Source organism: Pistacia vera, unplaced genomic scaffold (genome assembly GCF_008641045.1).
Source record: "Pistacia vera cultivar Batoury unplaced genomic scaffold, PisVer_v2 Contig689, whole genome shotgun sequence".
Lineage (NCBI taxonomy): Eukaryota > Viridiplantae > Streptophyta > Magnoliopsida > Sapindales > Anacardiaceae > Pistacia > Pistacia vera.
The window spans coordinates 216301-242305 of NW_022196544.1; the positions used below are offsets into that span (position 1 = coordinate 216301).

The following is a 26005-nucleotide window of genomic DNA, read 5'->3' on the forward strand; positions in this document are numbered from 1 at the left end:
TCATCATTGCATCTTTACGTGGGCTGCCCAAAAAAAAAAATCCAGATTTGGTGCACGTTTTAACGACCACCAGATCAGGCCTTGGTTGAAAAACCAAGTGCCAACCGAGCACTTGGCCACCATGGGGCAGCCCCAAAACAGCATCCAATCAGAGGACAGTAGCGGCCATTCACATCGCCACTGCTGCATGCGACAGTAGCCTTTGTGTAGTAGCACAAGGCTACTGCTGTGCCATTTGCGGCGGTACAGCCCAAGGCCACATGCTGGAGCATGTGGCCAGCACTCCTCCCCGTGCGACAACATGCAACAGTCGCAGCAAACTGTGAAGCAGCAAATAGATTTTAACACACAAAAATCAGTTTTACACATCATGCAATAACATAATCAATACATATCAAAATCAATTCAACCAAACGTCGAATAATAACGTAAAAGGTATAAGGAAGGCTCGGCACCACTGTTAGCGATGATGGGGTTTATGTAGCGGAAAAACAAAATAAAATCCCCAACACACATTGAACCCAAGAACCTTATACCCAATTACGTAATTACTATGAACAGATATTGAATATAAAATTTCCAGATTTCATACTTGCGTTTGGAGGCTCCTTAATCGTACGAATCGGTCCCACTCTAAGATAAGAGAAACTCTCAGTATCCACACGAAGACAGGATGACGATCGACTTGCAGTCTCCAGTGCTAGCAAGACACAGAAGCCAAAAGGATGCATAATTTTTCTTCAAGACAGGATAGCGATTGACTTACTTCCCAATTCATTGTACCAAAAAAAAATTAAAGATGATGTAATTGGTACCAAAGGCAATGCCAAAGACTCAGTCAATAAACAGCAAGAATTAAAAAAAACCTTTCAGCAAGGTTTTAAACAGAAACATAAAAAAATTACCTTTTAGCAATATAAGGAAATTGTCGTCCCCTACATACAAATTGAAGTGAAAAATCAAGGTTTCTTGTATCCCCGGTTGAGAATCAACGAAATCTTCAACAAACCGCTCAATGTCTTCAGAACACTCATCCACATAAACATATGGCTCTAATGGGATTTGATGAAATTTGATCTCAACATTGACAAATCAATAGTTTTCCAAAGCAGAGGATCATAGCAAGCTATACGCAATGAATTACAAACGTGAGCAATCCCTAAAGTCAACGGAAGACATCAAAAGATAGGAAGATTTCACCAATATGTCAGTATCTAGGTCCTCCCATCTTCTTACAGCGGAGACACCCTCTTTCTTTGACCAATTGCCCAATTATATCATAGAAGTTTCAGAGCATCAGCACACTGCATAAGATCCACATAATCCATGTACAATGCATAAAATATCATTCATGCATTAATTTTATGAATTTAAAAAGATTCGTACAAATCGAATGTATCAAATACTTAATACCTACGTAGAGATATACATGAATGCAAACTATTTACATTTAAGATAAATTAATACTTAACATTAAATGATTAACTAAAAAGTTTATATTTGCTGAACAGAAAAATCAATTTTTTCGGTAGAAACAACAAGGAACACAGATATTGATATATATAACAAAATCAAATAATAATGTTCAACAAAAAAAATACCATCATTAATTTACAAAAATACTAAAAACGAGATTCAAATAACAACATGACTCTCATTAATAATTAACAAATATTATCTACCAAATCCAAACACACAGAAAACTGTTCACATCTAGTATCCACACAAAATTATATAAACACTAAGACCGTAATAACATTATAATTCATAATACACCAAAAAAAAAAGGCCATCAAAAAATCATGATCCTTACAAAAGAACGAAAACCACAACCACAAAATATTACATACATCACAAATTGTGCAACGAATCATTGCAAAAGCAACTCAAAATAACAACACCACTCTTCAAGAAGCACGGGTGACATAAGTTTTATTAATATCATCATATTTCGTAATCTGTTGATTTCATTATTTGTTAATCATATAGAAAACTGTATTTCGACTCCCAACAATTGAAACGGATTATGCCGAATCACTTGTGTCTTTAGTTCTTAACAGTTTCTAATACATAAAACCAAAATACATGTTAGAAACGATATTTAACTGAACCATATTTTCACACTTTTTTATTGTTAATTTCTTGATCATACAGGTAATGATATTATGATTACCAACTGTTGAAACCATTATTTACACTTCTTTTTTTTGGGGGGGGGGGGGGGGGGGGGGGGGGGTGGAAAACTTTTTTTATTATTGTGGATCTTGTGTTTGAAAACCAATTATTACCTTACAATTTATAGGTGCAAATCTCTAAACGAACAAACAAACGTAAGGAAGTATACATAGAAGAAACATCTTCAAACAAATGACAAAACTACCAACCAAACACGGCAGGGCTTTCGATTCTGAAGATTTGTAGAAGCGAAAATAAGCATGCTTCACTACTGCTGGAACACATTTGTTCTTCGTGGGACATGATAAAATGAGGATTACAATTACTCATGCAGCTTGCAAACAAAATGGCCAGCAAGCAATGTATCAAACAATCATTGCTCTAATTACTATGCACGATAGTATAAGGTATAAAAATGCTAATGAAATTAGTGAAACAAATAATCAATTCCAAAACTGAAAAATTGCAGGGAAGTGTTCATGTCCATGACTCCAACTGAGACAATTCTCATTAAAAGGGGAATATTCGGATTTGTGATAAAGATAATCAAAAAATATACATTGGGACAGATCAACGTAGCTAGAAAATATCACATGTCTAAGATATAACGTAGATTACCAGATAGTATGTATGAAATATAATTTTAGTAAGTCTTAAATGATTTATTACACATGTAAAAAATTTAAATGCTTTAATTCATTTTGAAAATAAAAGTTAAAAAACTCATTGGATTGTCTACACATGTTTGACAAACATCAATCTAAATATATTATAATATAAATTAACAAAATCTATAAATAAATATTCCTATTGCACATCAAAAAAAAACTTTCATTCTATTACCAACCAAATTAAATCTCACACTGAATGATAACATTCATTTGGAGCGCTGTTGCCGAACCATTATTCACTATCTAACCAATATATTATAATATCATCATGACGTTTCTGACTTGAATACTTAACAAAATATTTATTATGTTTGCTACTGTTTCGTATCCTCTTATCCAAAAACTTATTAACGTTTTTTCAATCAACGTGTTTACTTATTACTAGACATTTATTCGTTTTTCCAAAGCACCTTTTGTATTCTCAAAAAACAAATAAATAATTTTAAATAAATAATGTACATAATATTAAAGCGATACCAACACAAATTCAGAGAAGTCATTGATCAGATGTTAAGATAAAATTAATAATTATACCTTTATAATTATTAATATCAATTGTAGACAGATGTTATTAAATCACTCATGCAAGTTGAGAAGACTACTTGAATATTATATGGTCTAATCGTATAATTGATATTCTGTTTGCAGACATGTCTTTGATATTCGATGTCATATTTTCATGCATATACATTTTTACCGCATTTTCCAATTTATTCTTATATTTTATTCTTATATTTTATTCTTTTTAAGCAACCAAGTTTATTTATTATAACATCTTTATTCGTATTCCATCTGTTTCTTTTGTGTTCCTAATTAAACAAAACAAATCAAAATGTGTTTTGGTATGAATCAACAAAATTTTAATTATCAAACTAAGATACTCAATAAAACATAAACAATTAAACAAGACCAATGCTGAACCGTATAAATATTTTATATTAATTAATATATTGTCACATCATCATAACATCTCTGACTTGAATATTTAACAAAATATTTATTACCGTTTCCTTTAAAATTGTGCCAATAAGATATCATTATTATTAGATCACTATGTTTATTTATTGTTGATCGGTGCATTGTACTATTATGCATTATTTTTAATGTGACATTACTATCAAAAATTAGGATATTAGAATTTGGTTTTAATTATGGGTTAATGTACTTACTTTTTATTGATGTGATTGATATTTTGATGATATCTAGTATTGTGATATTTAATGTCGTTCTTAATATACTGCTTTTGTTAAAGTGTTGATCAAATAAATGATACTGTTTATGTAGATATTTATACAATATTTATGGAATTCATAAAAGCAGACATTTATTTTGATGAAACACGATTGGTTTAAAAAAAAATTGTACTAATCAAATGTCTCAAATGCTTAATATACCTATATAGAAATTTAGATGAATGTGAACCGTTTACATTTAAATTTAAGTAATACTTAACATTAAATGATTAATACAACCATCATTAGTTTACAAAACTTCGCTACCCACACGTGAACTATATAAACCACAGATACCATATCGACAACATAATTTCCATATACTTGCACCCCAAAAACAGCATCAAAACATCATGATTCCTTACAAAAGAACAAAGAAACAACCCACAATTACCATGAGAAATTCTACAACGAATCATTGTAAAAGCAACCGACAAAGATGACACCGCTTTACAAGTAATACGGTTAACGTAAGTTTTACTAAAACCATCGTATTTCATTAATTTATTGATTTCATTATTTTCTTAGTCATACAGAAAATGATATTATACAAAATGGTTAAACATACAACTGATAACAATAGGATAGTGGTTTATTCCACAGCGGTCTTATAACAATAATGGTTAACCATACAAATGATTGTGCCAAACCATCTGCATCAAACAAAATGCGTTTTAGGATCCATATTTAACTGAGTCATATTTTGCACACCTTAATTGCTTAATCATAAGGTAATGGTATTGTGATTCCCAACTATGAATTTTTTTTTTATTATTATTATTATGAATCTTGTGCTTCGAAACCACTATTTATCGTACAATTTACAAGTGCAAATCACTGAACAAACAAGCGAACATAAAACAAATATTACAAAGAAGGGACATTTCGAAACAACAACACAAACTGCCAAAAATAACAACAACAAGACTTTTAATTCTGAAGACACTTGTAGAAGCAGAAAATAAACAAGCTTTGTTACTACTGGGAATGCATTTGTTCTTCATCGAACATGATACACATATGGGATTACAACTACTGATTGCAGTTTGCCAAAAATATAACATGCAAGCAATATATCACATTGCCGTTGCTTTACTTACTGTACATGACAACAGAGGTATACAAATTCTAATGAAATTAGTAAAACTACCTAATCATTTCTACAAACTGAAATATTGCAAGGAAGAATTCAAGTCCCTAACTCCAACTGCCACAATTCTCATTAAAAGACGAATATTTGGGACTTGCAACAAAGAGAATCAAAATTATATACACTGAGACAGATCAACGTCACCAAAAAATATCACATATCATAGATGTAATGTGGATTACCAAATAGTCTGTATGGAATTTAATTTTTAGTAAGTTTCTTATGTAATTTCTTGCACATGTAAAAATTTAAATGTTTTTTAGTTTAATTTGAAAATAGAAGTTAAAACTCACTCAATTATCTATGATTGATCCAAATATTTAATAACTTATAAAGAAAAATTGATTACAAAATTACAATGATGAGTAAAACGTAAACAATATTTAATAAAAATATTAAACACCAATGATTATGAGAATTTCAAATAATTAAACACGTTCGACAAACATCAATCTAAATACTGTTCCTATAACATATCAAAATAAATTTCCAATCCATTATTTATTAGATTAAATTCCACGTCGAACCACAACATATTTTGAAAATCTGCTTGGCGAACCATTGTTAACTATTTATTACGCTTTCCTTTAGTGCGCTACAAACAATTTTGCTACCGTTTCGTATCTCATCGCCCAATAAGTTGTCAACACTTTTTCAATCAACGTATCTATCTGTTACTAAATGTCTGTTAATTTTCCGAGAGCAACTTTTATATTGTGTGATACAATACCCTAGAAATTGATTGGGTTGTCATGTTCTCAACTGCATCCCAAAAACTTTGAATAAACTATATAGATAGACATGCGTTTTCAAAATCAATATGAGGATTATGGATGTGAGGGAACCATCGGAGTTTTATACTATGACGAAAATTCTCGCATAAAAGATGAGTTCAAATTTATTTCGTCTGTTTGTTTCCTATTTCTATTTAGATAAAACAAGTCAAGATATATTCTAATGTGAAGTAACAAAATTTTAATTACAAGACTAAAATATTGGATAAAACATAAACAATATTTAACATTTTAATAGATATTTAATAACAATATTAGACAAAACTGTTTATAAAAATGTTAAAAAATTAAACATATTCAACAAACATCAATCTGAATATATTATAATCTTAATTAAAAAAAAACTATAAATAACCATTTCTATTACAGATTTAAAAAACTTTTGTAGCATTATTGATCAACCAAGATCGAAGCCGAACTATATGCATGTTTCATAATCATATTGTCAAACCACAATTAAAAAATATATTATGACATTATCATATCATCTATGACTTGGATACTTAACAAAATATTTATTGCCTTTCCTTTAAAAATGTATCAATAAGATTTTATTATTAGTAAATCACAGCGTTTATTTATTATAATATCTCAACATCTTGCCGAATCATCATTAACTACCTAACTAATATGTTGCACACTTAACAAAATATTTATTACGATTTTCTTTAATATTGTACAGATAATCTACTAATGTTTCGTATTACCTTATCCAAACAATTATTAACACTTTTTCGATCGATAGGTTTATTTATTACCAGTTGTCTATTCAGATTCCACTTCTTCGTATCCTATTTTCCTATAAATATTGCTCTGACATCAATGACCCATTTAACTTTCTTCAGATACTATACACTTTAATTGTTCATTTCTTCTCCACAACTTAATTCAAAAATGGCTGACAAAACTTCACAACCAAAAGAATCTACAACGAATATCAGCAACGACCTCAATAACAATAATTCTCTACCAAGGCAACGAGAAGGTATGAATGTTCCACATCTTTTGTATAATAAATTACAAAATGTCAAACAAAACGATGATACATATTTGCGGAGAATATAAAAACCATTAAAAAAAATTTTTTTTGATATGTCGAGAGTTCATCTCATAATTATATTTACACATTTATGTTACCATTTCCATATATTTATAAAATTTGATTTATATTGTTTTCGCAATTGGTTTAGACATTTTTCAGGGAATGCCGAAATTGAGGGAGATTTTCAAAAAAGTTGACACCAATCTGGATGACATACTGCTAGAGACAAATTCAGATAAGTCATTAACCAGATGTTAGAAATCATGCAATCTACCATGGATATTATCTATAACATAAACAAAAGAGAGTATGCATATGCACTAGAGGAATTGAACAACTATAAGAGAAATAGAAAATAAACACCGTCTACATTATCCAAACCCACTTCATAGTATGACAAACCGATGTACATATTTCTTGTATAATAAAAGTATTATTTTCTGTATTCAACTTTATCTTGATTTTGATGTTACTCATTAATTGATTGAAAATTGTTTCTTTAATTGACGCATTGCATTTACTGTTTAATGAATCTACTAAAAATTCTCCATCTTGACACGTTGGTTTTGATTTAATTCTTCTATCTTCACACATTGGATGAGTATCAATAATAATTATATAAGTACATTATATAGGCATTCCAAAAATCTAACCATTTTAAATAAAAACGTATAAAGATGGAAGTTAGTCTCTTCATATTCTATTTTGTAGTTCTAGAATTATTAACACAGAAATTAATTCAGTTTTCATGTTCTCAATTGTAAAACAAACAAAGCCTTTGAATGAACTATGTAAACAAAAGTTTGTTTTCAAACCTTGGCTGGAGAGAATCCTATATATTGTGAGAAAAAAAATTAGTTGTCAATATCAAACCTAAAAAGGAACTCAATATAAATTTTAAGTTTAAATAATTGATCTTGATAATATTAATTGATATTAATAATTATAAAGGTACAATTATTAATTTTATCTTAACACAACTCTATACATATATAGAATTTATATTTACCCTAAAACTTGTATAATTTAACAATTATCATCTCTTAATCTAATTACTTTATTCTGTTAGAATAAATTTGTTTATAACCTATTTTAAATACATTAAACAAACATACCCGTGCAGTGCGCAAGCCCATGTCTAGTTATATAATAAAAGAATATAACCTGCTTTAAAGTAAACATATTACGTACTTCGATAATATTTTTCACATTACTTATTCTCTCAAATATAAAATGGTAAATACATTCCTTTACAAAGGATCATAATTAATTCATTTTAGTTTATTGGTAAATATATAGTTATTTATCTCCATTTTCACACTGAAATTGCTATGGTATATTTATATTATCTTATTATCTATATAATGTCATATCAGTTGGATTTCTTTTTTTAAAGAAAGATATATTATATACTCAAAAAAAAAAAAAAAAAATCCATTCATAAGAGATAGTCATTAAATTGGTTTTTTTTTTTTATATTCGAATAAAAATATTTGATAATGTATTAAAGGCAATATACATGATGAATTTAATAGACGAATTGGTACGTTTGTATTATTGTATATATCTGTTTATATAATATAAACATGCAATCAAGCACTTTAAATATTAAAAAAAATTAGACCATTTTATTACATGAAAACCAAATTAATCAATACCTACACTGTGTTGCATATTCAAGTAAAAATTTTTGAAAATTTTATTTTTCTTTTATTTATCTATTTTATAATTGTGGGNACTCATGATATCTTTCGGAAGCATCCGGTATGCCTACTGTACAATATAGTTGCCCAAATTTATATTGCTTCCGTAGGGAACCCTTTTCGATAATTCATTTACCTATTAAATGAATCATCTGGACAATTCATATACATACTTTATTTTAAATGCATGACTAAATAAAGGAAGCAATTTATATATATGAATTGAAGAACTCTTTCTTCTATTATTTATGATATATATAAATACAAGACAAAATGCTTTGAAACCGACAACACGAATGGTTTCTAGGGCATACACTAATATACACTAACATCAACGTCACCAGAAAATATCATATGTCATAGATGTAATGTGGATTACCAAATGCTCTGTATGAAATTTAATTTTTAGTAAGTTTCTTATGTAATTTCTTGCACATGTACAAATTTAAATGCTTTTTGGTTTAATCTGAAAATAGAAGTTAAAACTCACTCAATTATCTATGATTAATCCAAATATTTAATAACTTATAAAGAAAAAATGAACACAAAATTACAATGATCAGTAGAACGTAAACAATATTTAATAAAAATATTAAACACCAATGATTATGACAATTTCAAATAATTAAACATGTTCGACAAACAGCAATCTAAATACCGTTCCTATAACATATAAAAAAAAATTTCCATTCCATTATTCATTAGATTAAATTCTACGCCAAACCACAACATATTTTGGAAACCCGCCTGCCGAACCATTGTTAACTATTTATTATGCTTTCCTTTAATGCACCACAAAATTTTTTGCTACCGTTTCGTATCTCATCGCGCAATAAGTTGTCAACACTTTTTCAATTAACTTGTCTATCTGTTACTAAATGTCTGTTAATTTTCTCGGAGCAACTTTTATATTGTGTAATACAGTACCCTAGAAATTGTTCAAACATTCTTGCATAAAAGATGAGTTCAAATTTATTCCCTCTGTTTGCTTCCTATTTCTATTTACATAAAACAAGTCAAGATATATTCCACTGTGAAGTAACGAAATTTTAATTAGAAGACTAAAATACTGGATAAAACATAAACGATATTTAATATTTTAATAGATATTTAATAACAATATTAGACAAAACTGTTTATAAAAACTGAACATATTCAACAAACATCAATCTAAATATATTATAATCTTAATTAAAAAAAAAATTAGAAATAACCCTTTCTATTACAGATTTAAAAAAAACTTTTGTAGAATTATTGATCAAACAAGATCGAAGCCGAACTATATACATGTTTTATAACCATATTGCCGAATCACAATTAAAAAATTAATAAATATATTATGACATCATCGTATCATCTCTGACTTTGATACTTGACAAAATATTTATTGTCCTTCCTTTAAAAATATATCAATAAGATTTTATTATTAGTAAATCACAATTTTTATTTATCATAATAGCTCAACATCTTGTCAAACCATCATTAACTACCTAACTAATATGTTGCACACTTAACAAAATATTTATTACGATTTTCTTTAATATTGTACAGATAATCTACTAATGTTTCATATTACCTTATCCAAATAATTATTAACATTTTTTTGATCGACACGTTTATTTATTACCAGTTGTCTGTTCATATTCCACCTCTTCGTATCCTATTCTCATATAAATATTGCTCTGACATCAATCACCCATTTAACTTTCTTTAGATATTATACACTTTAATTGTTCATTTCTTCTCCACAACTTAATTCGAAAAATGGTTGACAAAAAAATCACAACCAAAAGAATCTGCAACAATACCAGCAACGACCTACAACAACTAATTCTCCACCGAGACAACTAGAAGGTATGAATGTTCCACATCTTTTGATCCTAAATTACAAAATGTCAAACCAAACGATGATACTATTTGTAGGAATATAAAAAACCATTAATTTTTTTTTTTTTTTTTTTGATATGTCGAGAGTTAATCTTATATTATATACATATTCATGTACTGTTTCCATATATTATAAAATTTGATTGTACATTGGTTTGCAATTAGTTTAGACATTTTCAGGGAATGCCGGAATTGAGGAGATTTCAAAAAAGTTGAAACCAATTTGGATGATCTACATACTACTAGAGACAATTAAGAGAAGTCATGACCAGATGTTAGAAATCATGGAATCTACAAGGATATATTATAACACAAACAAAAAGAGTATGCTATTGCATGGAGGAACTGAACAACTATAAGAAAAATAGAAAATAATCTACATCGTCAAACCCACTCACAGTATGAAAAAGCGATATATTTATTTCTTTATGATAAAGAATATTCTCGATGTTTAATTTTATCTTGATTTTGGTGTTACCATAAGTGATTGAAAATTGTTCTCCATCTAACCCTTAGTTTGATTTATTCTTCCATCTTCACACATGGATGGGTTATTAATAATTATTATATATATATATATATATATATATATATTAGATATATATATATATATAATTATATGATATATATATAAGTACATTACAATAGGCATTCCAAAATTCTAACCATTTTAAATAAAAAGTTATAAAGATGGAGTTAGTCTGTTTTCAAACCTGGCGAGGAGAATCCTTTACGTGAGGAGAAAAAGTTTACCAGTCAATGTCAAACCTGTAAATGAACTCATATAAATTTTAAGTTTAAATAATTGATCTTCGTAATATTAATTGAATATTATAATATACAAGGTACAATTTTAATTTATCTTAACACAATCTGTACATTATAGAAGTTATATTACTCTAAAACTGTATAATTTAACAATTATCATCTCTTAATCTAATTTTGATATGTTAGAATAAATTGGTTAAACCTTTTCAAAAATTAAATAACATATTACGAAATGCGTGGCCCTATGTCTAGTTATTATATTTATGAGAATCATCTTGATTTTTGTCATATTATCTCAATTCTCTGTTCAATCCAAATTCACTACTTTCAAGTTTTGAAGATATTAAAGATTAAGCAGTAAAGATTGATATTATTTTATTTTTGATAACCAGGATGTCTAAACCAGTTTGTGGTGCATCTAACTAATGTTCGAGATCCATTGATACACTACAATGTCCAAAAGATCAAGTAAGTCATAATGTCATTAGGTAGGTGGTCCAATATTTGAACCCAAAAAATTAAGAAAGAGAGCCAACCTCTATACTCGCCAAGGCCAATCCTCTTGCTCACAAGGCAACTCCTTAGGTTAAAGATTTGAATTAATTATCCTATTCTACCATCTTATTCAAAAAAATGTTTCGAAAATATATTAATCTAGGAAAGTGTATTTAACTTCAACGTGATTTCTCCACTAATTTTGAAAGATATAGCAATAAATTACTTAAAAAATTTGGAAGAGGTCAATCTTATCTAAAAAAAAAAGAGAAAGACTGTGGGTGAACGGCGTGTAGGAGCTATTAGAATTAGTAAATATGACAACTGGCAATCCCGAAACCTTGAAGAGCCGTAGTATCTTATTTTTCCTCGTATATACAACTCTCCATAGAAAGTTCAAATTAATTAATTTCACCTCATATTTTTTATATTTAATTATTTCCATTTATCGGCGATAGGGTAAGTTTACCTGACATTATAAAAAAGGTATCCCACCTATCTTTCCACCACTCTCTCTCTTTTCGGTCTTTCTCCGTATGAGTTCTTCATCATAGACTTGCTATATGTCTCTCATCGATGGTCTCATCAACCGAATTTCACCGACACACAGAGAAGATCATAGCCGAATAACATTTGGTATATATATTTCTTCAACCATTTTACGGACTGTGTGTGAAACTGTGAATCATTCATGCTTAACATTTTCTACTCTTTTTGCCGTTGATTTTATTAGGTCGATGGATCCGGATTGGGCTGGAGAGCAAAGCGAGAGTAAAAACTGAGAAATTTCACTTTATGAAGAAATTAATGCATGATTTTGTGTTTTTTGTTTGTTTGTTAATAATTATAATTATGGTGCTCATGTAACAGACTTTACCTGGACCGGTAACCGACCCGGCCAAGCTTCCGAAGTGGAACTACGACGGCTCCAGCACGGACCAAGCTCCCGGTGAGACAGTGAAGTCATGTCTAGTACGTATCATTTCTGTAATCTATTCTGTATTTCAAAATTTTACCGGAGGGATATTTGGTTAAGAGAATATTCAAGATTCAGTTCCACATTCTTGATGAACTGTATTGTTTTTTCAGTCCTCAAGCCATATTCAAGGATCCATTCCGACGAGGAAACAACATCTGGTAAATTAATTATGACAGTTATTATTCCTAGCCCGTGATTTTCGGTAGGATAAGCATGAATCGGTCCAGGGGTATAATTGTCTTTCATCGTAATTAATTTAAAAAAAAAAAAAAACGGTGATGTGCGATGCGTCACACCGGCTGGCGAACCCATCCCACAAACAGAGATTAATGTGGTGCAAAATATTCAGCCACCCAGATTCCTCGCGAGGAGCCATGGTAATTAATTAGTATTACTTTTTATTTTTTCATTACAATTTTGCGGGAATGAATTAATAAAATGTCATTGGTAAAAATAATTAAATACCTTAAACTAATGGAAATACTTTACTAACAAATTCTCTGTTGATAATTACTGAATTTCTATCATTTAGGTGATAATTTGAAAATTATCTTGGTATATTAAAAAATAATAATTATTTGGATGCTTTGATAACATTCTAGTTGACTTAGTCCAAAATTAAAATGTCAGTTTCTCTCGGGCCCATTAAAAGAAAAAGTTAATTGATTTTTTTTTTTTAAATTATATTTGAAAATTCATTTGGAAGTTTACAATTATTTGTACGTCACATGTTTTATAGTTGACATTTTTATTCCAAATGTTACATGAAAATAGGATAGCAAAATAGTTATTAAAGGGAAGAATAATTTATTGTTATTTTGACACATAATAAAGGATGTCCTTGTGGGGTATCACAATATTCCCGTCAATTATAGACATGGCCAAAATAACAATTAACAGCTAAAGGATGATAATGATATTGTAGATGTAAAACTATATAACAAATTACAAATAGATAAAATAAATTATTATTATTATAATGATATGATATTACTATTGAATTTTTTTTTATGAATAGTATGTCTTAACCATCAATCTTATGGATGGTTCATCATCGAATTCAAAAAAATATAAACTAAAATATTACAATTAAATGGTTATTTTATTAAGTATTACAATTAAAATGATGGCCAGACTTATTTTAGTGTTAACGTTGGTAAAATATACAATAAAATTGATTATTTGAATTAAGTATTGGTCGGTCGGAAAGGTGGGGGGTAGGAGGTTGGTCGTGCTTTGTCTTCACTGTGCTTATTTTCTTTTGGTACAAAGTCCTGTGTCATCTAAGACGGATATGTATTTAGAATGACGAAATTACCCTTTGTAATATAAAATTAATATGTTTTTCTACTTGTAATTAGTTAGGGTTATCAAAGTTTTCCTCATTTTACTAAGTTGGACTATAAACCTAACAAAGCTGTTGGATGTAGCATTGACGAATCATGGGAGTCAACTCCACACCTACTGAAAAAAAACAAATAAACAATGAAAGCGTATCGTATATAAAAATGTTGGGGCATTGTTAAAGAATTCCAGTCTCTGTAAATGGGTTGACCTCAAGCTTTCGTATTGCATTCCAGGAGACAAAATGATCACATTGCTTAGATCTTCTAATTTTTAATCCTAATTGATAATAAGTTTGGCTTTCAAGAACTTTTATATCAGATTATTTTGAATATGCTAACAGTCAACAATGGTCATAAATTCTTTTGAATTACAAAATTAACTGAATTATGGACAGAATTTGTCAAATTAAGTTCCGAAAGAAGAAAATTTCATCTGGCTGGTTCTTTTTCTTTTTAGTTTGGAACTGAGACTTATTGGATATTGGTTTTAGGTATGGCATTGAGCAGGAGTACACTCTCCTTCAGAAGGATGTCAAATGGCCCATAGGATGGCCGGTTGGTGGCTTTCCCGGTCCCCAGGTATCAGGCTCCGACGATACATGACGCTCCTATAATTGACCTTGATTAGAAAAATCCCTATTCTTTTACAGTGAAGTAAAACGTATCTGTTGATTTCCATGCAGGGACCGTACTACTGCGGAGTAGGAGCTGACAAAGCCTTTGGCCGGGATATTGTGGATGCCCACTACAAAGCTTGTCTCTATGCGGGGATTAACATTAGCGGAATTAACGGTGAAGTTATGCCCGGCCAAGTATGTTTTATACTTCATTTCATTGCCCTAACTCTAATCGCTTCACTACTTTTAAGGTTATTTTTCTTACTATGGCTCATTAGATATTCGTGATTGTTTGGTGTGTGTCTATGGAAACAGTGGGAATTCCAGGTCGGTCCTGTAGTTGGAATCTCCGCCGGCGATCAATTATGGATGGCTCGGTACATACTCGAGGTACGGTTATGAAAAATAATTAGCCGTATACTTAAACTTTTTATATTGAATCCAAGTTTTAAATCTGATTGATCAAACAGAGGATCACCGAGATTGCAGGAGCTGTGCTTTCATTTGATCCAAAACCAGTTCAGGTTTGTTTTAATACCGCTTTTACTTTTGTCTGTTTTCTTCTTCCTAGCTTTAAGCCAAAAGACATCACTAGGCATAGATGTGGCTTCAAATCTCTGTTACCTCTTATAATTGGTGTCTACTTATTGTATGCTATTTGATTATATTAATCATGATTACGAATCTTCTTCCATTTTTTTATTTATTTTTTATTTTGAAATAATCAGGGCGACTGGAATGGAGCTGGTGCACACACCAACTACAGGTATATGCTAACTAGTTACTATAGTTTGTGAATTCTCAATAATGACATGGCAAGACTGGGGGGAATTACATTTTGGTTATTAATGGGTTGTAACTTTTCTTCTCAGCACCAAATCCATGAGGAATGATGGTGGACTTGATGTGATCAAGAAAGCCATTGAGAAGCTGGGATCACGCCACAAGGAGCACATTTCTGCTTATGGAAAAGGCAATGAGAGAAGGTTGACTGGTCGCCATGAGACTGCAGATATCAACACCTTCTCTTGGGTAATTAAAATTATTTTCTCGTCATTACAACAACATACTCTTGCAATATGTTTTTCTTTAGAACAATACCTTAATTTATATTGAATATAAAGTAATTCTCATGTGTTGCACTTGCTCAAATTACAGGGTGTTGCCAACAGGGGAGCTTCCATCCGTGTTGGTCGCGATACCGAGAAAGCTGGAAAGGGTAATAATTTGTTTCAGATTTGTTGATTACTCATCTCTGCAATATTTTCTGAGTTGCTTTCATTTCTCTTCTGTTTTGTAATTGATTTAACTAGTTGATTATTGTTGGCAGGATACTTTGAAGACAGAAGGCCAGCTTCCAACATGGACCCATATGTCGTCACGTCTATGATAGCAGAAACTACCATTCTCTTAAAGCCTTGAGGGAATGTGAAGCTCTGGGAAAGAGGAATGAGGGAGAGGGAAGGAAAGCTATCGAAAATCTCTCTAGTGTGTGGTATGCATGTATTTGGATGATTAGATTTGGAATTCAAATTGTTAATGGTTTCTTGGTCACTGATTTTAGTTTTCGTTTCATGGGATACAACTTGTGCACAGATTGTATAAAACTTGGATGATTTTATGTTCTCATAAATAAAAGTGTATCTAGTTCGATAATATTTTGACTGTTTACTTTAAACTATTACGTGATATGGATTCTACATCTTGATTCTCTCCCATTTTCAACCGAATCAGAAAGACAATACTGTTAGCTTATTCAATTGAAGTTAAGAATGAAAGGAGATGAGAGAAAAAAGCTAAGAACTGAAAAAGAAAGAAATAAAAAATCCCTTATTTTAATACAAGAATCAAGGATGAAGATCCTTGATTTTCATACTAGAATCAAGACTGAAGATTAGCAACACTAGCTGTAGTTACACAACTATAAATTAGATTATGATTTTCTACACTCCCCCTCAAGTTGGGTTATAGATATGAGTCATACCCAGCTTGGATCTCAAATCTTCAAAACTCATTCTAGGAAGGGCCTTGGTGAGGATGTCGACTGTCTAGAAGGTAGTTGGAGTGTAAACCATTGAGATGATTCCTTCTTCTATCTTCTCCTTAATAAAATGTTGATCGATTTCCACATATTTTGTTCGATCGTGATGGACTAGGTTCTTTGCAATGCTTATGGCAGCTTGATTGTCACAAAACATCTTCATAGGATCTTCTAACTGAATTTGTAGTTCCTGTAAAAGTCTTCTTAACCAAATTCCTTCACATATTCCTTGTGCCATAGCTTTAAATTTTTCTTCTTGCTACCGTTGGTTGTTTCTTGCTACGCTAGGTAACCAAGTTTCCCCATACAAATGTGAAATACCCTGAAGTTGATCTTCGGTCAGTTATGGACCCTGCCCAATAAGCATCGGTAAATATCTCCACATCTCTTTTTTGTGTTTTCTTGAAATACAATCCCCTTCCTGGAGTCATTTTTATATATCTTAGAATCCGATAAACAGCTTCCATGTGTTCCTCGATTGGATTATTCATGAATTGACTAACCATGCTAATAGAAAAACTGATATCAGGCCTAGTGTAAGAAAGATAAGTTTTCCAACAAGTTTTTGATATCTTCCTTTGTCAACTGGAGCACTTTCTTCTGCAACTCCCACCTTTGTAGTATAGTACATAGGTGTATCAGCAGGTTTTATAGCCAAGCATGCCAGTTTCCTTCAATAAATCAAGGACATATTTTCGTTGTGAGACAACAATTCCCTTCTTTGATTGAGCAATTTCCACTCTGAGGAAGTATTTAAGATTTCCCAAGTCTTTGATTTCAAACTCTTTACCAAGGAATTTCTTGAGATTACTTGTTTCCTCCTCATGATCTCTTGTCAAAATTATATCATCTACATATACAATGATGATGGCTAAATGCTCCCCGAACAGATTGTTTTACGAATAAGGCATGATCAGACTGACATTGTGAATACCCAACCTTTTTCATAGCCTTGGTAAAACGGTCAACCAAGCTCGAGGGGATTGTTTGGGCCCATATAGAGATTTTCTGAGTCTGCATACTTTGTTAATATTAGCTTGAATCCTGAGGGAATTTGCATATACACTTCTTCTTCTAGGTCACCATTAAGAAAAACATTCTTGATATCTAGTTGATGAAGACACCAGTCATGGTTTGCAGCCAGGGATAACAAGACTCTGATTGTGTTCAATTTTGCAACAGGTGCAAAAGTCTTTTGGTAGTCAATTCCATAGGATTGAGTGAAGCTTTTTGCTATAAGTCGTGCTTTGAACCTGTCAATACTTCCGTCTACTTTGCATTTTATTGTGAAAATCCACTTGCATCCTACTAGATTCTTCCCTTCTGGGAGTTTCGTAAGTTCCCATGTGTCATTCCTTTCTAAAGCTCTGACTTCATCTTCAATGGCAACTTTCCACTTAGGTACTCGTAGTTGTTAGAGTAGATGTCTTAGAGCCAATCAATTATTGTAAAATTGACTTTGTAATAAATGTTTATTTATCAATAAAAGACATATTCTTCTATATCGTATATGTAATTATATATGTCCTTAGGATAGTAGAATCGTGACGAGGGTATCAAGTGTTTCAAATCTTGATAGTGAGAACCCTATGATCACATATGGTGGTCATTCTAGAAATGTCCGTAGCCCCAATATTATTCTGATCAAGGACACAAATAATACGATAAGCATAATGTTGAACGACCTTGTCGAAAGGCAGTGACTGATCTCACTTGTCAAGGTTGTTTGCCGACAATCTGGTGCAACGTATGGGTGCTTGCTAGAGGCAAGTTCATTGGACAGACCCAGTAGAGAATTCCATATGGATGGCAACCCTAGTGTCTATGGAATAAATCTGCTAACGAATTGTGGTGCATGTGATCCTTAGACTTGAGATCACCGGAGCGCCTTGTGCACCAATTGATATAGTTTGACACTAGCCCAACGTAGTTCTATTCAGAGCTATCAATACGGTAGTGATTGGCTACATTGAAAAGTGTATTGAGACTATGGTGGATCGACAAATGATTCATCACTCTTGGGTATGAGAAAAGTTATCTCACTGGATAATTCAGTAAATGGCAATGACACTAAATCTGTGGCCACAGTGGGATTGAGTTGATGCTCAATCCAATTTAATATTTCTGTCATTGGTCTAGTAACTGAATGCAAACATGTTAAGGATATTTGAGGTTGATATTATTTCTGCACCTCAGTCTCGATAAGATAATAGTTGATGAAAAGCTTTGATTGCACGGTAACCATATCGTTGATAGGTTGCGGTTTCGCTGAATCCGAATCTATCGGGTGGCCATGATGCCTTACTAGGGGCCAATCTTGGTCTGTGTGTAGTGAGATGATTAATTGGTGTTAATCGTGATACTACACACTGTCAATATGATGAGGAGCCTACGGGTCATACACTTAGAAGATAATTTAAGAATCAATTTGTGAGAAGGGATTTTTGTCTTCCAGGATGAAAGGATATTTTGGTAATCTCACAGTGCAATTAAATTTGCTGAGGTTGTTGCCTGTATTTAATTTTAATATTAAAATTAAATTAGTGAGATTATATTTAAATATATCTATGTATATATTTAAATGAATTATTATTATTAATTGAATGTTAATATATTATTATATATTAATTGATTTTAATTATAATAATAAGTAATTAATTAAAATACCATAAAGGGTGTGTTTGGTTGCAAGGGTGAACTAGGGTTGGAGCCTATGGCTATTCTTAAGTGGAATAGGGTTTTAATTGTTGCACTATATAAGTGCAACTTAAAATTAAAAAAAAAAAAAAGGATTATTCATTCAATTAAAACCCTAGCCACCCTATCTCTCTCTCTCTCTCTCTCTCAAGAAGAGAACTTTTCTTGTTCTTCTTTCTTGATTCTTGAAGCCCTTGATTGTTTTAGCAAAATAATCAAGGGTTATGCGGATTATCTTCGTGTGGACTTCCGTGAGTGCGATCCTACTTTGGATCGATTAGGGAAAAATCAGAGTAGATGTGAATAGTAGGCGTGAACAGTATATAGTGAATAGTAGACGGTGAACAGTGTTCGTGTATGAAATCAGAGATATTCGAAGGACCCTCCAAATGTACGTAAGTATTCTAATCCTTAAATGGATTTACTTTATACAGATTTTGTTTATAAACAAGTAAATGGTATAATCTATACTCAGATCTTGGCAAAGAAAGGTAATTGATTTACCAATTGAATTTTTGTTTTCCGCTACGTATGGTAGATCAATTACTTACAGTAGTGCTTCTTGGACATTGTTCGAAATCTGAATATTAGTAAGATTGGCAACAAATGCACGATATCGTATTGACAAATTTTTATAAGAGATGAAGTTATAGATTGGATGGCTTGTGCATGATCTGGTTCCTTTTCTTTTTGTAATAGGTAAATCAAGATCATTATTCTCTACATGATCAAACTTAATGAGATTGTTATTAGTGTTACCTAAAGGTGTTTCCTCTGGATTTGGATTTAGTTTATCTTCATGGACTGGCTTGGGATGTGTTTAGTCCTCTATATCTTCTTGATTTCCCTTCTTTTTCTTGGAATAGACAATGACCTCGCTATTTTTCACAGTTTGAGATTGAGTTGGTTGAGAAATGAGTGGAGTTGGAGTACTTAAGTCGGCTTCATAAGGATTAGACTCAGAATTGATAATGAGCATTTCGGATTCAGGTATTCTTATTGGTATCTCGACTATGGGAGCTATAGGTGTCTCGATAGGTTTTGTTTCCTAATATTGATATTCTTGGATTCTATTCTCCCCCTCAAAATCATTTTTGGGATAATATGGCTGGTTTTCAAAAAAATTTACATCCATTGTGTTGTAGAATTTTCTTGTGATTAGGGAGGAACATTTGTATCCTTTTTGTTTCGATGAATACCCTAGAAAGATGCACTTAATAGCCCTTGGATCAAGTTTACTTTGGTTTGGTTGTTTATTGTAAACAAAGGCCATACAACCAAACACTTTGGGTGGAAGAGTGGGAATTAACCGAGCATGAGGATATGATTTGAGCAGGATTTGACAAGGGGTTTGGAAATTTAACACACGAGAAGGCATTCTATTTATGAGATAAGTGGCAGTGAGAACAACTTCTCCCCAAAAAATTTGGAACATTGGTGGAGAACATGAGTGATCTTGTAACATCTAACAAGTGCCTATTTTTTCTTTCAGCTACCCCATTTTGTTGTGAGGTATCAATGCATGAACTTTGATGAACTATTCCTTCTTTTAACAAGTAATTACCTAGAGAAGAATTGAAATAATCCTTTGCATTGTCGATTTTCAAAACTTGTATTTTGACATGGAATTGTGTTTGAATCATGGTATGAAAGTTTTTGAAAATTTGACTAACTTCAGATTTGTCTTTCATTAATAATACCCAAGAAATTCTAGTATGATCATCAATGAATGAAACAAACCATGTAGTGCCAGTAACATTTCTTATTCTAGACGGTCCCCAGACATCACTATGAATCATTGAAAAATGGTAAGATGATTTATAAAACTGAGTTGGGTAAGAGTTGTGAACTTGTTTAGATAACAGTCATATTTCACATTGAAAAATCTTGGAATTATTCTTAAATAATGATGGGAAAAGTTTTTTGAGATACATAAAATTAGGATGACCCAAACAATAGTGCTATAACATAACACAATTCTCATTATTTGGAACATAAACAAAAAAAGATAATTTTTCACCACCTATGGATTGAGGTTATCTTTCAGGAAAATTAGTGGTCTTGAGGATATAGAGACTCAAACACATATTAGCACAGCCAATCGTCTTCCCCAAATCTAGATCCTGAAAAACACAATAATTTGGGAAAAATTTAGAAACAGAATTCTTATCCCGAGTGAGTTTACTAATAAATAGCTGATTACAATCAAGATTAGGAACAAAAAGAGCAGATTCAAGGGTTAGGTCCTTGGAAATAACAATAGACACAATGGCAACTACATTGGAGAGAGAACCATCTGCAATATGAACAGTGAAATTTCCAACACAAGGTGTATAATTTTTAAACATTGTTATATCTCCTGACACGTGATCAGCTGCCCCAGAGTCGATAATCCAATAGTTTCCATGTTCTTTTCTTACATTTAGGGCTACGAGAAAGACCTTTTTGGGCCAAAGATCCAGATCCTAGGATAGAATTGGAATTGGAAGATGATGAACCTTGTGTGGATTGAGTGATCAATTTTTGTAGAAGTTCCAATTGTTCCTTGCTGAATGGACTTGGGTTTGGATTTGTTGGTTTATCCTCAACTGAAACATGGTGGCCATGACTTTCCCCAGGCTTCCAATTTGTTGGTTTGCCATGAATTTTCCAGCAGGTATCCTTGGTGTGACTTGGTTTTTTGCAATGATCGCACCAGGGTCTTCCTTTCCTTTGAGGATTGTCATTGAATGAGGAAAATTGTTCCCTTTCAACAAGAGTAGATCCCTCAGCAATCTGTTGATTGTTTTGAGTACCTAACATAACCTTCTTTCGACTTTCTTCTTGGTGGACCTTTGAAACTACCTCCTGGATGTTAGGTAGAGGTTTAGTTCCCAAAATTTTGCTTCAAATTTCATCAAGATTCTTATTTAGGCCTAATAAGAATTTGTATATTCATTTCTTTTCCACATTCTTTTTTAATCTTGCTGCATTTGCACTACAGTTCCACTCGTGGGTCTCATATAAGTCAAGTTGCTACCAATAGCGATTGAGACGGCTGTAGTACTGAGTGACTGGTAAATCCCCTTGATGCAAATCATGAAGTATTCATTTTACTCGAAGGATTCTGCAGTATCTTCTTTATCTGAGTCTGTTTCCTTGGCTGCTTCTTAGATTTCTTGAGCAGTTTCATAGAGTAGGAAATCATCTCCAATATCAATATTCATGGAGTTGATCAGCCATGGCATAACTATGCTGTTTTCTACCTTCCACCTTTTGAATATCGAAGCATCCTCAACTGGTTGAATTGTTGTTCCAATAAGATAATCAACCTTTCCTCGGCCTTTTACAAACATCATCACTGAATAAGACCATTGGATGTAGTTTTTTCCATTCAGTTTGTCCCTTGTAATGGGAAAACCTGAGCCATCGAATCCACCATGACTGCTGGACTCATAAACTACATGGTAGCTGTTTAAATCAGTAATTCTTTGACTAGTTGTGACTTCAGAGATATTCTCGGTAGTTGCTTCTTTATAAATTGCCATTCCGTATTTTTTCATGGCAGATTGAAAGAATGGTATTTAGGCTAAGAGAAGTTTCAGCAGGAAGAGTTGAGAGATTTCAGCAGGAAGAACTAAGAAAATAGATGGCAGAGAGGTTTTAGCAACCTTGCTCTGATAACATGTAGATTTTTGAGAGAACAATGCCTTTATGTTGTAATGATTATGGCTGGAAACAAACCAGCTATTTATACAAGTTTAGGATAGAACTAAAAAAGAAAGAAATAAAAAATCGTCGATTTTAATACAAGAATCAAGGCTAAAGGTCCCTGATTTTCATACTAGAATCAAGGCTGAAGATTAGCAACACTAGTTGTAGTTACACAGTTGTAAATTAGATTTTGATTTTCTATAATATATATCATAATAGTGGGACCAACTAATTTTATTACTATGAGGAGATTATAACTTAATAGAGGTGTAGTTACAAAAATTAGTGTTTTGATTTCTTATTTTATAATTCATGTTTTAGTAGTATAGACTATAGTATTAGAATTTTAATTCATATTTTAGTAGTATTATGATTTCAATTCAGTGTTTCAATTGCCTACTTTTGAAACGGATAGAAAATCATATCTTAGGACCAACAAAGATAAGTGTCCTTGACAGAACTGTAAATGCAGTTGATGCATAGTCAATTATTGTAAAGCCACAGACAATTGCAAATTGTTTTAAGCGTTACAAAACTAGGACCCCCAATGTCGATGAATTGTAAGTATGAAGTGGATGAGGAGAATAAAAGAGTCATTGTAGAATTGAATGATCAAATTTGACAACTTCACTACACTAATCGAATGAATATTAATGTCTTCCTCAATAATCCAAATGAGCAACAGGTCGTGTATGTTTTAACTGAATAATAAATCATCGTTGCAATTAGACAAGAAGAGAAAGAAAATAATCATGAGGATGATAGTATGGAAATACAAAAAGTTTTGTGCCATGAAGCTCTAAACATGCTTGAGAAGCTAAAAATATTTTGGCTTCAACAATAAGGTGTCTATGCTAGCAAGTTATTACGTACTCACAAGTTAAAAGATGTGGGAACAACTCTAAAACATAAATCATTGTCTCAAACAATTTTAGATAAATATTTTATTTAATCTTAAATCTTTAATTTAACATAACATATATTTGTTTTGTAATATACAAACAATTATTACTGTGTGGAGGCAACTTTCCTTAGGGCAAAAATTAGAAAAATTATAATTTATTACGATGTGGAGTTAATTCTTATTTGTATATTTATCATTGTCTTATATTTATATACCTCAAACTCAAGATGCGACAACAAGAAGCATCAAGAATTTGCAAACCAAAAAAACGAAAGTGTGAAATGGGACGCGACTCTGTAAAAAAAGTTTGCAATCTGCATATAAGAAGAAACAATAAGGTAAACTAATAGTGTTATGATGATGAGTGAGATGATAATCAATCTCAATGTGTTTGGTTTGCTCATGAAAGATTGAGGTAAGAAATACGAATAACACTTTATTGTCACTAAACATTGGAGTGGTATGAGAAAGATAAACACCTATATCACCAAGTAACCAACGTAACCAAACTATCTTAATGGTAGTAGACACCATAGCACGATACTTAGCTTTTGTGGAGGATTTAGAGACAAGAGTTTTCTCTTCCAAGAGATAAGAGAATCGCCCAAAAAGATAGAAAGTCAGTGATAGACATGCAATCAGTGGGATCACTAGCCCAATCAACATCCGAGTATACATGCAACTCCAAACACGATACAATGCAAGACTTTGAAAGGGAGTGCCTCAAAGATACCTCAAAATATGAAGAACAACAACTTAATGAACAATAGTAAGGGAAGCACCGAACTGACTGATAATATGAATAACATAAGCAATGTCTGGATGAGTACTAGTACGATAGACAAAGATGCCCACAATAGTGCGATTTAAAGTATGATCCAATAAGTGGGTACCATCATAAGGAAAATATCGAATATTAAACTCAAGAGAAGTATCAACAGTCTTGGTATCAGTAAGACGAGGACGCTCAAGAATGTTAGTTATGTACTTGGACTGAGAGAGAAGAAAACCCTTTGGAGAGAAAGCCACTTCGATACCTAAAAAGTAACGTAGAGAACTCAAGTCTTTCATTTCAAATTGATTAGCCAATTCTAACTTCAACATTGCAATTCCATTAACGTCATCACCAGAAATAACCATGTCTTCAACATATAAAGATTGTAGAATATGATCAGCAGTGGTACACTTTATAAAGAGACTTGAATCATGATTACTAGGACAAAAATCAAGGGAAGATGTCACAATTGAGAACTTTGCAAACTAGGCCCGAGGTGCTTTTTTGAGACCATATAGAGTTTTCTTGAGTCTACACACTTCTCTAGGATTATGAGAGACACAAGGAAGAGGTACCATATAGACTTCTTTTCAAAGATCACTGTTCAAGAAGACATTTTTAACTTCCATTTTAGAGATATGTCATTGACAAACGGTCGTAATTTTTGCAACAAGAGCAAAAATCTCTTCATGATCTATACCATATTCTTGAGAAAATCCCTTTGCTACCAGTTGAGCTTTGTATCGCTTGATTGACTCATTAGACTTGGTTTTGATTTCATTGACCCAGTGAAAACCAACTTCCTTTTTATTAAATGGTAAAGATACCAAATTCCAAGTTTCTGTCTTATATAAAGTAGAAAGTTCCTCAACCATAGTCTGTTGCCAAACGGGATCTAATGTTGCCTCTCTATATGATAAAAGGCTCAGAGAGATTGTGAATAAAGGCTAAAAAAGAAGTATAAGAAACATAATAACAAGAATAAGCTAAATATGACAGTTTAGTAGATTTATTATGGTGCTAAGGATAATGAGGC

General features: G+C 31.7%; 2 protein-coding genes across 2 annotated transcripts in view; one reads left to right on the forward strand and one right to left on the reverse strand.

Annotated features, from left to right (window-relative positions):
* The window catches only part of LOC116113700 (glutamine synthetase nodule isozyme-like), a 40191-nt gene extending 23676 nt beyond the window's left edge, over nucleotides 1-16515 (forward strand). Inside the window, 13 exon segments of the mRNA XM_031399858.1 lie at nucleotides 12651-12688; nucleotides 12788-12874; nucleotides 12972-13051; nucleotides 13168-13254; nucleotides 13256-13273; nucleotides 14734-14821; nucleotides 14926-15054; nucleotides 15175-15249; nucleotides 15330-15383; nucleotides 15588-15625; nucleotides 15732-15891; nucleotides 16018-16078; nucleotides 16190-16515. Of these exon segments, the coding sequence (XP_031255718.1) occupies nucleotides 12651-12688; nucleotides 12788-12874; nucleotides 12972-13051; nucleotides 13168-13254; nucleotides 13256-13273; nucleotides 14734-14821; nucleotides 14926-15054; nucleotides 15175-15249; nucleotides 15330-15383; nucleotides 15588-15625; nucleotides 15732-15891; nucleotides 16018-16078; nucleotides 16190-16281 (1007 nt within the window). The 3' untranslated portion in view covers nucleotides 16282-16515.
* Nucleotides 16516-24950: 8435 nt separating this feature from the next.
* On the reverse strand, nucleotides 24951-25334 carry LOC116113701 (uncharacterized mitochondrial protein AtMg00810-like). The gene has a single exon (XM_031399859.1). The coding sequence runs from the start codon at nucleotides 25332-25334 to the stop codon at nucleotides 24951-24953; it is 384 nt and encodes a 127-aa protein (XP_031255719.1).
* Nucleotides 25335-26005: the final 671 nt, after the last annotated feature.

What these genes read in the sequence shown, in the direction of transcription:
- LOC116113701 (XM_031399859.1), bottom strand. Translation starts at nt 25,334, where the DNA reads ATGGTTATTTCTGGTGATGACGTTAATGGAATTGCAATGTTGAAGTTA.